Source organism: Lepisma saccharinum, chromosome 29 (genome assembly GCF_977018435.1).
Source record: "Lepisma saccharinum chromosome 29, izLepSacc3.1, whole genome shotgun sequence".
Classification (NCBI taxonomy): Eukaryota; Metazoa; Arthropoda; class Insecta; order Zygentoma; family Lepismatidae; genus Lepisma; species Lepisma saccharinum.
Genome location: NC_139257.1, coordinates 49,733,796 through 49,750,282, shown reverse-complemented (window position 1 = coordinate 49,750,282; position 16,487 = coordinate 49,733,796). Strand labels below are relative to the sequence as shown.

The 16,487-nt window shown below is 39.5% G+C and overlaps 1 protein-coding gene across 2 annotated transcripts in view; it reads left to right on the top strand.

The window, feature by feature from the left end:
• The window catches only part of LOC145981303 (inverted formin-2-like), a 156,729-nt gene that overhangs the window by 63,639 nt on the left and 76,603 nt on the right, over positions 1-16,487 (top strand). Inside the window, exon 1 of one of the 2 annotated variants that reach the window (XM_083114498.1) lies at positions 7,203-7,383. The exons of the other annotated variant lie outside the window; for it this stretch is intronic. Coding sequence (XP_082970624.1) covers positions 7,361-7,383 — 23 coding nt within the window. The 5' untranslated portion in view covers positions 7,203-7,360. Of the gene's footprint in view, positions 1-7,202; positions 7,384-16,487 lie in introns of those variants that run through there. 2 annotated transcript variants of the gene reach the window in all.

Here is a 16,487-nt window from a genome sequence, read left to right as displayed (position 1 = left end):
GTCTTTAATTTAACCAAACTGCAGAAGAATAAACTTCATTTTTGGTATGCTTCCACTGAAGGATCAGAGAAAACACCAATTGAGATTGTAAATTATCACGAATCTAGTGGGTGAGTTTACAGAAATATATAAATTAGCAGTGTTGATCGCAACAATTCCTTCCACGACGTCATCTGTCGAGAGATCGTTCTCATCACTGAAGAGGATACACACATTCTGCCGATCTACTCAAACTCAGAACCGGATGACGAATTTAAGTCTTATCTCCATCCAGAAAGAATTACTTTCTAAGCTGCGAGAAGGGGATAAATCCAAATTTTATTAGGCGGTGATCAGCGCATTTCTCTCTAAAGAAAGAAGAATAGACTGGAATTCAAGTAACTAAGTAATGAGCAGTTGATTTTTCAAATTTTACTTTTTGGAAGGATAAATGAAGGGTAAGGGGAAAAACCGGGAATGTGCATTTTAGCGATTTTTCAATGAACGGGTCATTCTTATGTCCACGGTGTTTTTTTATGGGTGATAGGTAGGAGTTCCACCAACCCCTCTGGTTGCAAACTCGTGCTTTAAAAATTAATTGTATGGCGAAGTATTGAACATATTAATTTTCTCTTAACCATTCAAATATATTAATACTTTAAATGAAGTATTTACTTCATTTAAAATAATTTATGTAATTTAATATTTTTCTAAATATTTATAAATTTACACCAAAAAGGTACGGAGAAAATTTGTAATATTGGTTCACAGAAATGAGAAGGGGAGGGGTTAACATTTCTTCTTTGCCAACGCCTGAAGTTCAGGGTCAGGAGACGCCACTGTACAGAAACTCATTTCCGTAAGTAGTTTCTTCTGTAAAAATGAAGAAATGTGTCTCCGATATAACAGGCATTTACCTTATTTTCTACTGAAGTTTGCTACTAAAATATTGTGCCTTTTCGTCGCCAATTAATGAGTGTTTTATGAGTCTCTCTCCCTCCCTCTCCGTCTCCCCCCTCTCTCCCTTCCTCTCTCCCTCCATCTCTCTCTCCCTTTTCTTCTTTCTAGAAATAGAGAGAGTGAAAAAAACACTTCCCTTTCTCTCTCTCTCTATCTCGCTTCTTGTGCCAGTTTTGGCTAATTTGCGAAGAGTGATGAAAATTGATGAATGGACACTCACAAATATCCATGCCCAGGCCAAGATTCGAACCCAGGACTCCTGGCGTCGTAGCGCGATGTGCTAACGACTCTGCCACGGGGGCCGGCTAGTAGAAATTTTGAATACATATACCTGTATATTATGTATAATCACACGACTCTGTGTAAGTGCATTATTATATTATTTTTAGATCCATCTTTATCATTTATTATTACTTTGTTCTAAATGTAGCAGTAAAATTAATTGAGGAGAGATAGTAAGAAATTCCAAGATTGTGAAAAGTAGTGCTCCGTATTCCTCAGAATTGTAACAAACATTTATCTTTAACTTAATAATACAAAAAAAGAAAGAACGTATATTCTGTGAGAACTTATCATCTTCTGCATGAATGGTTGTCATTATGTCTTCTGTCTATTTTACATTTTTCCCATCATGCAGTTTGATGCTCCGCTGCTGGCCAATAGGTACGTCCCCAATTAAATTGTCTATATAGATACGCCTATGCATAGTATTGGTGTTTTGTACACTGTCATTATAAAAATAAAAATGAAAATAAAAACTTTGGGGCAACAGCCAGTGAGGACCAGGGCCCACCTACTGACTGCCTGCCTCACTCTCACCTGATCCTACTCCGAGGTGGGATATCATCCAACCATTTACAGGGTGACGTGTGGTCAGCACAACGAACCCCCAGTCGTTGTAGGTTATCTGTGACCGGTTTACGCTACTCATTCGTATCTCTCCAATTTCCTCACGATGGTGGGTGGCCACCGGTCCCATACACAGCTGAAATCTCGAGAGAAAAGTTGTTACGCTTCCCTCACGAAACTCGAAACAGCGCGCGTTCCGTAGCCAGAACCCAAAAGGCATGGTGCAGGACTTTTGAACTCCTCGCGCCCTCACGCCCAAGCCATACGTAGTGGAAGGACGCACAGAAGCAGGGTTGGCAGTGCATACGGGTCAAATGTCTACGCAGAACGAGAACACTTTATAAAACTAAGCAAGAAGATCTGGGTGGTATGGCGGTAAACATACAACGGAATGACCGTGTTCTGCTAAGATGGAATCAATTTTGAACATCTTCAAACGGGGTTTGTTCATTTTCACTAATGAATACAATTCTGGTTTGAACATGTGTGCGTCAAAGGTGGTGTTGTTTTGAACGAGCCACTGAATGAATCATAATGTTTTTTCGGGAGGGGGAAGAAGGCGCAGGATTTATTTGTATGTTATGGCATGAGGCGCTGTCAACAACAACCACACTGTTTCGTGTCAAATTTGGGATCAACTTCTCCCCGGACCCTGTGGCTGAGTGGTTAGCATATCGCGCTGCGACGCCAAGAGTCCCGGGTTCGAATCCCGCTCGGTCATGGTTGTTTGTAAATGTCCGTTCATCATTTCATCACTCATCCCCATCTTCGCAAATTAGCCAAGAGGCACAAAACGCGGAGTAAAATAAAATATATAAAATAAAAAAGATGGCATTCATATGATGGTGGTAATCGCCAAAAGATTTTCCAGATTTGAACATTAACCGCCAGCATGTACAAAAATTACACGTTGCCGGTGCTTTGACGGCAGCCGCGGTTCCATCAACCCAAGCTTCTTTCTTTGTTGCCGAGCTGTGAAAATAAGTCCGTCAACGTAAACAACGGGTCGTCCTTGTCGACGAAAGACTTTTATGGCATTGAGGTAAGATGAACGTAAACTTCTTATTTCGTCCTTTTCTATAAGCAATTGTCTATTATTTTCTGCTTTTTCCCACTTAAACTCTAGGTCTCGTATTATCTTGCGCACACACCATGCACTGCCTTGGAACTCTAGTCTTTGTTTCAAAACCCTGGATACCTTCCCCGTCCGTAAGGTGAAATTCGTGCACAACACGCCTAACAACACACTTATCGGACTCCTCTATATCACTTTTGATTTTTCGGAGAGGTCGTGTTTTATGGGGCGTATGAAAGTGTTTCTTCAACGTAGTGCATGCTTTACTTTCTATTAGTACAATTCTTCTCACACTGCTGAATGAAACGCCACATGCGCGAGCCACCCTCCTTTGCAACTGGTTTTCGGACATACGAACTCCCACCTCGTCTTTCATAAATGCATTGACATTATATACAATTTCTCGCCCTTGGCTGTGGATTACTTGCCGTCCACCAAGTTTACTTGCTTTCTCTAAACTCCAAGCTTCCATGCTAGCAAGTACTCTGCACACAAAACAAGCACACACTTTAAATGAAGACAGGCAAGTCGATCGCGTTGTTTCTCGGTGCTCACACAACATTTATGACGTTCGGCAACCCTGCCTGTGTGCACGATAAGGGAAGTTCGCGCATGCGCCTGCCGCGTTTCTGACCCAGCACATCGGTGGGAGAGTTTCTTGTCTCACCTCTTGTACTGTACACTCTCACCTCTCAATAATTCCAAGATCAAAACCTACAGACTCGTGTTCAACGAGTAAAAATTAGTATCTGAAAAGCCTATTAGAAATTATCTAGGGGTGGATCTATAGATTGAGACTACGCTCAGATGATTTCCGTGAAACTGTTGTGAAAGCATCACTAGCGTGCCTATGATTTTCGAAAGGAGGGGGTTACATACACTGTCTGATCAAAAGTATCCGGACACTTACTCGAAACTTTCAGACGTACCTTACTCCACAAGTTCCAGTAATTGACATTAATACGGAGTATTACAGTATGACAGCCCTAACTCTGTGGGGGAGACTTTCAGTCAGGTGTAGGAACGTATCCAGAGAAATGCCAGCCCATTCTTCCTGAAGAGCTGCAGCCAGAGCAGTTGGGGTCATGAGCGAAGCCAGCGTTCTAATTCATCCCAAAGGTGTTCAATGGGATTCACGTCAGAGCACTGGGCCGGCCATTTCTATAACGTTATTGTTTGAAAACCTTTCCCTCACAGGCAATGCGTTGTCATCCTGATACAGGCAATCGTCATCACCGAATTGTTCTTCTATGGTAATCGCAGGCGATGAAACTGCTCAAAATTACTTTGTATCCTTCCGTATTTAGATTTTGTGGCACAAAGTTCGTCTGATAACAATTCGAGTGGTGTCCGGATACTTCTGATCAGATAGTGTATACTTTTTAAGTAGTCAGCCCTCATTTTTCTATATTTGCCTGCCCTTGATGTTCTTTTCTTAGTAATACTGGACCAAAGCGGTGGGTTATGAGTAGACCTCGGATTGTAGGTTTTAACCTATTTTTTTCCTTTGCAGGTAAATAAGAAATAAGTTATATCAGCGTTTCATTAAAAACGCAACAACTGACTAAGTTTTCTAGTGCCTAAAATAACCTATTTTGCTTTTTAGAACATATTTTAGGTTTTTGTGCCTAAATTAAAATTTTTCTTAGGTTTTACAGGATTTTTATATCTCACAGAGGTATTACTAGGTTTGGTGGCGAAATAATTCAACAACTGGCGTGTTTGAAGCATGTTTTCTGTCGATTTTCCTCCCTCCAAGTGTATGATGTTGATCAAAGCTTTAAACAAAACAAAAATGTCTGATGTCAATGTTACCTGCAGACAGTGGCGGCGAAAGGGGACAGTTCCCTCCTACTTTTTACCCTTGCACTATAGACTCTTAATGCTAAGCCTTGCCTACTAAGATAAAGTAAACTGTCCTTCCTCCCTCCCCATTCTCAGTTTTGGCACCCAATCGACTCTACTGCCTGCACAGTCCCAAGTGCAAACTTATCTGTGCGCCATTGCTCAATCTCGTGTCAGTTTGGTCCTTCTTGGCATTCACGCCTTGCGAAGTAATGTTTCAGCATTCAAATTTGCACTACTGACTATGTTTCTGTTCAAAGATAATTTTCAACACATGAAATGATCCTCACAGACAAGAGGCGGAGTTTGAGTGTGGATAACGCACAAAGATTCATGGTGGTCAATAGGGCCATGATAAAATTCAAGTATAATTCCTGGTTTTCAAGGCGAACTTTCCAAAACTTCAAGGATACGAGCAGATGTTTTCGCTATTCCAACCTTACGTATTACCGACTCTCACCCTCCCTTCCACATACAAAAATATTGACAATATAAAGGGTTTGTATGATTCCAATGTAACAAAAGATTTACCTAATCAACTTCAAGATATATTATTTTGTAATAATCTTCCGCCTGTCAGATAGATTGTTCTGTAAAAGACACTAACAAAGGAAACTGATTGAGAAAATTTTGTTTTATTTTCTGTGTAGCTTTCTTTTTCATCCTAAGAAAAAAAGCTAAACTGAGAGAAACTTGCCTCAGGGCATTTATAAACATGTATAAATTTAATGGGATTTGGATTAATAAAAGTTGCAATTTTTCACGTATACGGATAAAAAAATGGAATAGAGAAAACATCCGCTTGTACCTTATTTCATGTTTTGCCAAAATTCATGAATAATTCCCAGAGCCAATAATTCACGTGTAATTCCCGGAATTCAAGGAATTCCAAGTGAATAGCCACCCTGATATTGTGCAGCAATTTATATATACGTGATTCATTTTTCATATCAACAAGTAACTTTTTCTAACAGCAGAAGTGCAGCATTATAATAATTTGTAGATAATTTTGATATAAAGAAATGAAAATTTGTTTAGAAAATTAATATTGGGTTATTACGGTTCTTGTCAAATTTTGTTTTCAACGATTGTATCTAATCAGTATTTTTCAGGAATTTTGTACCAAATTATGTCTTCTTGCAACCTTTTTCAGGATTTTTCGAGCCTAATTTAAGGTTTTTAGAACCTATTTTAGAATTTTTATAGCCTATTTTAGAATTTTTAGAACCTATTTTAGAACCTATTTTAGAATTTTTAGAACCTATTTTAGAATTTTTAGAGCCTATTTTAGAATTTTTAGAACCTGTTTTAGAATTTTTAGAACCTATTTTAGAATTTTTAGAACCTATTTTAGAATTTTTAGAACCTATTTTAGAATTTTTTAGAACCTATTTTAGAATTTTTAGAGCCCATTTTAGAATTTTTAGAGCCTATTTTAGAATTTTTAGAACCCATTTTAGAATTTTTAGAACCTATTTTAGAACCTATTTTAGAATTTTTAGAGCCTATTTTAGAATTTTTAGAACCTGTTTTAGAATTTTTAGAACCTATTTTAGAATTTTTAGAACCTATTTTAGAATTTTTTAGAACCTATTTTAGAATTTTTAGAGCCCATTTTAGAATTTTTAGAGCCTATTTCAGAAACCTAAAAGCACACTTTTTAGAACCTAAAAATCCAAGGCATAGTTACGACCCCCCCCCCCCCCGCAAAAACATAAGGAGGGAAATTTTGTCCGCCACATTGATGGAGCCATTAGATGTTGCAGTCACCTCGGTAACGGAGTGGGTTGAGTGCTGGACTCACAGTCTCGCCACGGACGGTCCCAGGTTCAAGTCCGGCACTCCACAATTTTCATCTAATCATCATTCATCCCATAATTTTCATCTAATCATCATCGTCGTTGCGATTAGCCAAAAGTGGCAGATAAGCGACACGAAAGAAGAAAATTACATATTGAATTTTGATTAAGTTTTTTCTCGGTTACTCTTATAAACAGAATCGTTTTCCTTTTTCTACAATCAAATGAAGAGGATAATTTTTCTGGGGAGGGGTGTAAGGTACCGTACCTCTTGTGCGGCATTGAAGAAAGTTGCAGTTTGTTTACAAGTTTCGGTTTTGTTGACCCAAATCCGAAGCAAATGTGGAAAATATTGTTTCTCTTTAATCACGCCGACAGTAAAAGTAAATACGCGGGGTCCCCTCTCCAAAAACGTCCTTTTTTTTACGAAGCGAAAAAGGCCTTAAATTTTCCCTTTCTCCCGTGCAAGTGTTAAGTGCCGGTTGTACTTGTTGAGTGTGTTTGCAAGCCATAAACATGCTCCAACATCTAGGAAAGAAATTAGTTGTTTACCTCAGGCTCTGTTATCTCGTAGCCAGCTTAAGAGAAGGCAGACAGGGTCGAATAGACTCGCGCTTTTGCTACAACCCTTGTCAGCATTTTATCTGCATCGGATAATGCGATTACAAAGCATATCGTGGCTGTCAACATCGTGTTTCAGTGCTGAGGTTGTGGTCGTATCGTGAACAACATGCTTTGAGTGAAGTTCTGGTGCAGTTTACAGTTTCGAAGTTTTCGGCAGGTGTCGCTAGTGATGCAACCGTACAGTAGTTCTTGTCCAGGAGTATAAACCGGAAACGGTTAGCTCGTAAGCATGAAGCAAAAACGACTAACCAGGTTAGTAAAAGGGTGCTTTGGCGTAGTGTTAGTGAAACGAGTGACCAATGCATGTGCCTAAAGCTAAGCTGGTTCTTTCAAGCGTCTGTGCTGTTTTTACTTGGTGGTCTGCGTGGTTTGTACTGAGGATAAGGTTGTTATTTCACCGTATTGTGTACAACGATAGCCACAGTAACGCTGCGCTATAGATTTTACATACCAATTTCATGTAATGCAGTACGAAAAATCTGTTTGTTTTGATTGATTTGGTGTTTTAAGTCCACATTATGCACAGTAAGGCTAATCGGGTCTGGACTTACAGTTTATGGGTGTTCTTTGTGCGTTCTTCGCGATTAGCGAAAAGTGACGTAAATGAGAAGTAAAATAAACCAAATCAATCAATCAATCTGCTACCGGAATTGTTTATATGGTAACAGTTTCGTATATCGGAAACACATTTCTTCATTTCTACAGAAGAAACTACTTACGGAAATGAGTTTGTCTAAGGTTTACAACGTTCAACGAGGTATTTTCTTTCATCGTGGAATATATTTGACCGGGAAATCATGTATTTTTCAAGAGAAATATCTCACCGACGCACAATTGCCATTGCTTTAATTTGCCTCCCGTACCTAAACCGGATGTAGCGTACGTTTCATGACGTAACCCCCTGTCAGTGTATCCAACCCTTTTTTCTTTACTATGCTTGTCTAACCTAACCTAACCTAACCAAACCTAACCTTATCGGAAATGGTTCGTGGGGCTATCCGTCAGCTACCCATGCATAATGTACAATTTCCACCGGTGAACACGATAGTAGGTATTTTTCGGTGAAGAAGGTTGGAAACACTGCATACCCATAACGTGTCAAGATGTGGACTCTGTTTGTTTTCGTGTAAAAGCATAATGGCACCTTGAACTATGTTCCGCAATACACAATTGGTAAGTACGAACCATGCGAAACACAAAATATCCGATTTTAATGTGTTTCCGATCGTACTAAACCGTTACCGTTGTTATTTTCCCTATTACATTCTCTTTTATATGCAAAATGGCTTAGCGTCTTTCTCGCTGGGGCAGCTGCCGATCACTGTTGCCAACTTCGCTCTTTTGGACCCAGATCTGGCTCTTTCGTGCACTCATTTGACTGTCGACTGTGGCACCCGCCCTCTCTGCCCCACCATGATGCCACCACTGGCTCCGGCCCATAAAGACCAACCTTTGCCATGAGTGTACATTTTGCACGTGACGTGATATTCATATATAGGCTGCGTCACCCACGCCCCTCTTTCCTCTCCAGCTATTTTTATATATACCGCTGTGGCTAAGGTGAAGAGGACAATATTATTATCCGGGAATCCTTTATTTTCGATTTCATATGAACATCATTGGATTATATTTGAGATGGGTGATGCCGCCAGATCTAGGCGGTGAACACTAAAAATAAATTGCCATCACTTTAAAGCTAACGGTAATAGCAGCGCCCCCACCCCTCTGACACCTAAAATTACATTAAGAGGCACTTTATGTAGCCTTCGTTAGTCTAGCTCCTTGAAATTCATCTTTAGCTCTATTAATGGTGAAATGTAGCTATTTTATGCCCATCAGGTTTGGCAACACTGCCAGGATGGCCGTAGGAGGCAGGGAGAAATGCATTAGCCTTATGGGACCATTCCTTTATTTGTTCTCTCGGGAATATCAAACATCCAATGACGTAGAACAGTACATGGACGGAAAAAGGACACGTTGAACTACGTCATAGTAGAAGGAAAAGTTGAAACTCGCATTTGATTAGCCGTAATTTGAAGTTGATTTTCCATAAGGAATACATGGGATTCTGTAAATACTTATTAATCATATTTTTCGAACATCGTGTCTAGCTTACTAATCAACTTGAAAAACAGTTTACACTTGCAACGTGGAGAGAAATTCATACTCTCTCGCATACTAAACCCTTTTTTAAATAGCAGTGCCCAATCCGACGATATTGCAGTAAATGCACAACTAGTGCGTAATTGTCCCTCCTCACCTTAACTTCACAATTTCCTTTAACTAGTGGAAAAACAAATCGCGTTTTTGCAGATTTTTATTGTCCACCAGTCTGCAGTCCCATAGCTGAGGACGATCGCGGTGCATTTCTATTAATGGTTATAACTTGGGTGTTCGTCCACTTCATGATGAAAAGTTAAATAAACAAGATGTAAGGCTTCCTGAACCTATCTAGATATGCGCGGTACGGCCCCCACTTCAGGCATCGGCACGATTCCCTTTGAAATGGGCCGCTACTAGTCTGCTTGGAATCGGCATGCAGATCAGTCAGTAGGATACGCCTTAAGACGTGCCGAAACAACCTCACGGGAGAAGCAGTAATAAGTCCAATTCTTCCACTGATGGAAACAGAATATACAGAGCATTCCTTGACATTCGCTACGAGACTCGGCGGCAAGCGGCCCGGCATCAGCGCTTGTCTCTACCGGTGAACGGGATCCGCGACAGTCGCACGCTACAGTCTGTTTTTCTCGCTCTCCCTGCCTTCGCTCTCTTTCCCTTTCTGTTGACGTTGCAGACTGACGCCAGTATAATCCTCCCTCGGAAGTTGTGTTGTGTCCGTGTGTTGAAGATTGTGGCTTAATATGGCAGCACAAAAGTTTACATTACAACAAAGGATTTATCTTGTCGAGTGTTACTTCGGAAAGAGGAATTGTGGAGAAGTGCGACGACGTTTTGCAACGAAATTTCCTGGTGTTCCCGTTCCACATAGGACCACTATATTAAACCTCGAAAGAAAAATGGGGAAATCTAAAAAATAAAATATACAAAGACAATCCGCACACCATCCGTGAGTTAAAAGAGAATTACAGTAGACGAACTTGCACGTGTAAATGCCAATTTCCTTGGGAGATGCCAGGAATGTGTTGCAGCAGAGGCACATCATTTTCAACACCTTCTGTAGTCGAGTTTAGTACACAATATGAAAACTGTAATTTGAATAGCCGACTCTAGCGACTGTCGCGGACCCCGTTCACCGGGAAAGACAAGCTCTGACGCCGGGCCGCTTGCCGCCAAGTCTCGTAGCGAATGTCAGGGAATGCTCTGTATTTACCACATAATTTTTGTTCATTTGCATTGAATTTGTATTCTAAACGCATTACATTGTATACACCGGTGTTCGGAAACCATTTGTGTTTATTCTTCCAAGTGATGCTATTATTTTTTAGACGCTAATGTGATTTATGGTGGTGGGCAATTCGAACAATGTTTTGCCATCACAGATTACTACATGTCATCCATTTATAGTCTGTGTTCCTGTGCAACGGGGAGATGTGGTTCTTACCAGGGTTGTTAAATAAATTCAATTCCGGTCCAGGAGAGAAAATCAGCAAGCGTAAATGGGTTCAACCCGGACCGTAAAGAACATTTTTATCTGTAAAGTATTTCAATTCGGTCCAGGAACCTTTCTTCCGGATCAATTTAAATACGGTCCTGTAACTTTTTTTTTCCGGATCAGTTTAATAGGGTCGAAGTTCCGTATTGAAATGAAACAACATGCAACTTGGACCGAATTTAGATTGTGCGAGAAGAAAGGTTCCGGTCGTGTTACAGAACCCAATAGAATGTATGGATTCCTGGACTGTTACTGTTCCTAGCCATTTTGCACTAGGATATTGAATTGTTCGTTATTTCAGGTTCTTCTAGAATTAACTCGACCAGGATCATCAGCTCCTACTATTGTGTTAGTGTGTTTGAGAAGCATATGGAAACACTGTTTTACGTTCGGATGTAGTTGGCTCATGCTAGGAAATTTGATTGATTTGCTTTATTTGACTTCTCTTTTTGTGCCACTTTTGGCTAATTTACGAAGCTGGGGATGAGTGATGATATGATGAAATTGATGAATGGACACTCTCAAACATCCGTGGCCAGGCCGGGATTCGAACCTGGGACCCGTGGCGTCGTAGCGCAATATGCTAACCACTTCGTCACGGGAGCCGGCTCATAAGTACTAAGAAATTAGGCTCTGTTCGTCAGCCCATGCTACTGTTATACATTCTATATTAATGCTTTTTTTTAATATAGGATTGAGTATGGGCTGCGATTTATATACACAACGAGTATATAAATTTATAGGGAGTGGTTCTGACGTCTGTGCAGTACTGGACTCCCCTCCTGTTTTTTCATCCACATTTCACAGTGTCAACAACCAAACGTATGTATTCATTTGTGTGGTAATTCAGTCAGCAAAATTTAACAAAATTTCCCCCTAAAAATCAATCTCTATGTACATTTCAGTACTTCGAATTCTACTTTCAATTGTAGGCCCAATCCCGATGACCCCATCTGAGTATACACCTTTTCTAAGTTTCAATACAAATAAAAATATTTTTAATAATAAATTCGAACGAAACAACACACCCCGAATGAAACATTCCCTCTTTCTTCAGAAAATGCCCAAATAGCCAGATGCGACAAGAAAAGTAATGAGAAGTTCATTGTTGTAAATTAAAAATAAGTTTTTCAAACTCGTTGGGAGTTGCCCATGACGTCAGTATGCAATTGTGTGATAGAATATATCGTTTAGCCGCTGGTTGGGCCACGATTCTCTTCTGATATTACAAACTATTATGCTGTGTTATAATCTAGAATATTTGCAATTATTTTGATTTGTTTTAGAGAAACGATTGTATGCCATATTGGATTTAGTATGGCGACAATATTACGAGGCGCATGTCAAAAAAAGGGCCGTTACTTTATTTAAAAGCATGAAAATGATAGAAGAAATTTATTGTGATTGATAAACAAGTACATACCTTGGCTATTTTTCGACGTAGTCACCATTAACCTCCAGACATTTCTGATAGCGTGGCACAAGCTTCCGTATACCCTCTGCGTAAAAGTCTGCCGCCTGAGAGTGCAGCCAGTCCAGAACTGATGTCTTGAGCACGTCACTGTCGTTAAAACGCTTCGATGCAAGCAACTTTTTCAGGTGAAGAAAAGAAAGAAATCGCTGGGGGCAAGGTCGGGCCTGTAAGGGGGATGATTGAATAGTTCCCATCGAAATCTTTGTCTCAACAGTAGGAACATCTGTGTGTGGGCGGGCGTTGTCATGGATGAGAAAAATTTCAGAGCCTAGCATTTCTTTCCGCTGATTTTGGATGGCACGTCGCAGATTATTCAGTGTTTCGCAATACACCTCTGCTGTAATTGTTCGTCCTTGTTTCAAGAAATTCACAAAAATCACACCCTCTTGGTCCCAAAACACGGTTGCCATGATTTTGTGAACTGATGGTGTTTGTTTCAATTTCTTTGCTTTAGGAGAACCAGAGTGCGCCATTGCATTGACTGCTGCTTCGACTCCCCAGTGGCGTACGATATCCACGTTTCATCCCCCGTCACTATGTGCGAAGAGAGGTCATCCCCATCCTCCCCCCAGCGGGCCAAAATATCACGTGCAGCTGTCCTTCTTTGCTCTTTGTGAGCATCTGTCAGCATTTTTTTGTTTTCGCAGACACTTCTGGAAACTCTGGCGAGTTCAGATATTGTGGACGGCGATTGGAACGCACTTTCTCGTTAACTCGTTCCACCAGATCGTCTGTCTGAACACTAGGCCTTCCACTACGCTCATCGTCATGGACATTTGAACGCCCTTCCCGAAACTCTCTGCACCATTGCCTGACCTTCCATTCACTCATCACTGTTGGTACATAAAGGGCACACAATTCCCGATAGATGTCAGCTGCATTCTGTCCTTTGCCGTTCAGAAATCGTATGACAGATCTCACTTCACATTTGGCGGGATTTTGATATTACGGCAGCCATTTCACCTTACTGCTACTCGCACGTACGCAACCCCACTCTGACGATTCTATATCTGTTGCAAGCACAGAATACTAGGGCATGCTCCTGCGCATGCTCAACTTCATCAGTGTTGTCAACCCCGCGAAAAAATTATCGGTTCTTTCTTTTTTGACATGCGCCTCGTAATATATTTCACTCAGAACTACAGAATGTAATCTAGTCATATGGAACGAAAGCGATTCATATTCCCACGGAAACTTTATCGTCCATCGAAGTAGCCCACCCTGTGCCGTAGTCAGCATGGGCGTATTTAAGGGGAAGTTCAACAGGTCCAAACCCCGTCCCCTTTTGGTTCAGTAAAATTACCACATTACCTGTTCTATCCGCTTGTTCATAAAAATCTCTTCAGACTTATTTTATTCTAAGTTCCAGACGTATAGGACGGGATACAGATGGGAAGGAAATTGTGTAATTCCACACACCAGATGGGAGTGCAGGCCAAATGTCTGCAATTTCCTGATAGTTTCGGAATTTCTGCAATAAGAAACTGCATTCTGACTGTCAAAACAGTTATATTTTTCCCCTCGAGTCTTCTTAAAGGAATTTGGTTTTTAAAAACGCAGTGCAAGAAAACCAGGAAAACACCGTGACATTCTCAAGTTGTTTGACACAAGTTGAACAGAAAGCATCAATACTAAGTAGCGTGACTTGTGAATTATTCCATGCCAAATCAACACAGATATGTGCAATTTTCAACCCGACAATCTCAGATTTTCATAAAATTTGGGGAGTTGAAACTATGCATGGAACGTAGTAACTATGATAACTTTGAGCCTCGTTTGGCTTGTAATTGTCAAATTATTCAAGGTCAAAGTTCGCACAAATTTCCCATACCAAGCTCGTGCAACTCTGCTCCTATTTGACCTAGGAAGCTGAAATAAAGTTTATTGTGTAGGGAATGGAACAAGCTTCCTTCACGCCAGCCAAGTTACAGAGGATTTCACATCGCACCTGGAGGCGAATAATACTGTGCCATGAAAATGGCGGTGTGCACACAGAGTAAATGGTGGCTATTGGTCTGATTTAATGGTATACCATCCTCTCATACGCATGCTGTTAAAATAACATTTTGCAGGTTTGTCTACAATTCAATGAAACTTTTGGTACACCCTGTATACCGTTTAATTGAAATGAACTTTAATTTTTGGATACATTTGAATTACACCGACTCTTTATATTGGTAATGTATTTGTGTGTGGGTGTAGTGAGAGGCGGTAATACATAAGAGTTGAAATATGGAGAACATCTGCTTACACCCTTGAATTTTTGGAAAGTTCGCCTTAAAATCGGAAATTATAGTTGCATTTTATCATGCTTCTTGAGTGGCCACCAGATGTGGTAAAACAGTAGAGGAAAAGGTCTAAATAAAGCCCCCCCCCCTTTTTATGTTGTCATTTTCGGAGGAAAAAAAATAATATATCAAGCACCTGCCTTTAAAATGCATATATATGAAATATATAATTAAATGTAATAACATGTTAAAGTATAGAAGGTCTCCTTTTTTTTTTAAAAAAAAATAGCAATTTCCAAAAAAATGGTAAAATGATGTATTTCAAAATTGTGGTCTAAATATGGGCTACTAGTGGCAATATCACAAAAAGCAATTAAAATTTTAAAAAACTCATTTATCGCTAAAACATTATAAAATTCATATTTATGAATAATCTGTTGTTTTGAAAATCATGCGGAATGGGAAAAATCGAAATTAAGAAAAACATCCAAATATTTGTTGGAAATGTGATCTCAGCATTACAACTCATGTCGTAGCCCATATTTAGACCATCACGCTATTTTTCTTCAATTTATTTTCGCTCTCTATGGTACATATTTCACAAACAAATCATGGCATTATAAAAACCCACATTTGTTTTATGTACCGCTAATATCATAACCTATACAAAGCAGATGAGAATTAAGAAAACGCCGAGTTAAGACATACCTGCAAAAAGTTTTCGGATGTCGCAATTCTATAACAGCGTCCAAGGCCGAAACTAACCACCAATTTCTCTTGCGAATTGGCGCCGCAACCTTTGTCCTTGACAGATAACTAGTTCCAATAGCCTCCACCAGGCTGCAGCACTCGAGAGCGCTGATAACTCCAAAACCCATGTTTAAACCTTCGCCCATATTTAGACCTTCTCCTCTACAACTGATGTTACTTCCATTTTTGTAGCAAAAAGTTCTTTACTAATCAAGAGAACACGGGTTCGATTCCCGGTGGAGGATCCCAGTTTAAACTGTGGCCGATTAGCCTTTGTGCATAAAGTGGGCTTAAAAACAACTCAAAAAATATCTCTGCGGCTCTTCTAATCAACATAGCAGCTTTTTCACCTTCTGTCCCAATTCGGAAAAATGAATTATAATTTTCGCTAATGATGCCTCGTTGAAAATGAATCAATTTCTCTGAATAAATATTTTATAGATTTTAAAAATGTTCCCAAATTTTTAGCCTTACCTAATCGCCGTTCCGTGTGGCTACAGTCACTTTACTGTTTCTTCACAACATAACGAATAACACCACACCAACTTAAATATATTATTGTCACAAAATTTCAGCTAAGACCTAAGAAAGATTTTGTTTTGTTAAAATTTCTACAACGTTGCTGACTTTGTCATTTAGATATTTTTTTTTAAATCTGCAAAACCTTTCTCTAACTTTACTAAGAAAATAACAATAAAAAATAATGCTTGACTAAAAATATAGGAGTGGGCGTTACGATTTTGTGTTTTCCTTGATACATTTCGCGAAAGATCTCCAAAAATTTGAAATATGTAGTTCTAAAGAAGCTTGCTCAAGTGACTCAACTGATAATGCTATCTTAAGGCTTTGTACTGCGACGTGAATCATTACACCATTTTTCACAAGATATTTTATAGATAACATTTTCCTATCAATTTCAGCACTAAACACGTATAGGTAAAGCAAACTTTTAATTTATTTATTTCTTGAACAGGTACATACCTAATTACAGAGCCCATATAAAGGATACATATATTTCTGTAATATAGAGATAGAAATTATATATATATATATATAACCATGTGTTTAAGCTTAGGCCATTGTGTTAATAGTGGCTTTACTGAAGTCCTTTAGGTTCATAGAAAATATGTCAATGGTGTTATTCTTGATTAGCAAGCTATTGTAACTGGTGCACATTCTCCACAATTGAGATTTCTTTTTAATTTCGAATCTAGCCTTCTTTATAAGAAAAAACTTCATTCTAGTTTTCGACGACAGGATTCGAAAATTAATCTGGGAGAGTAGATGT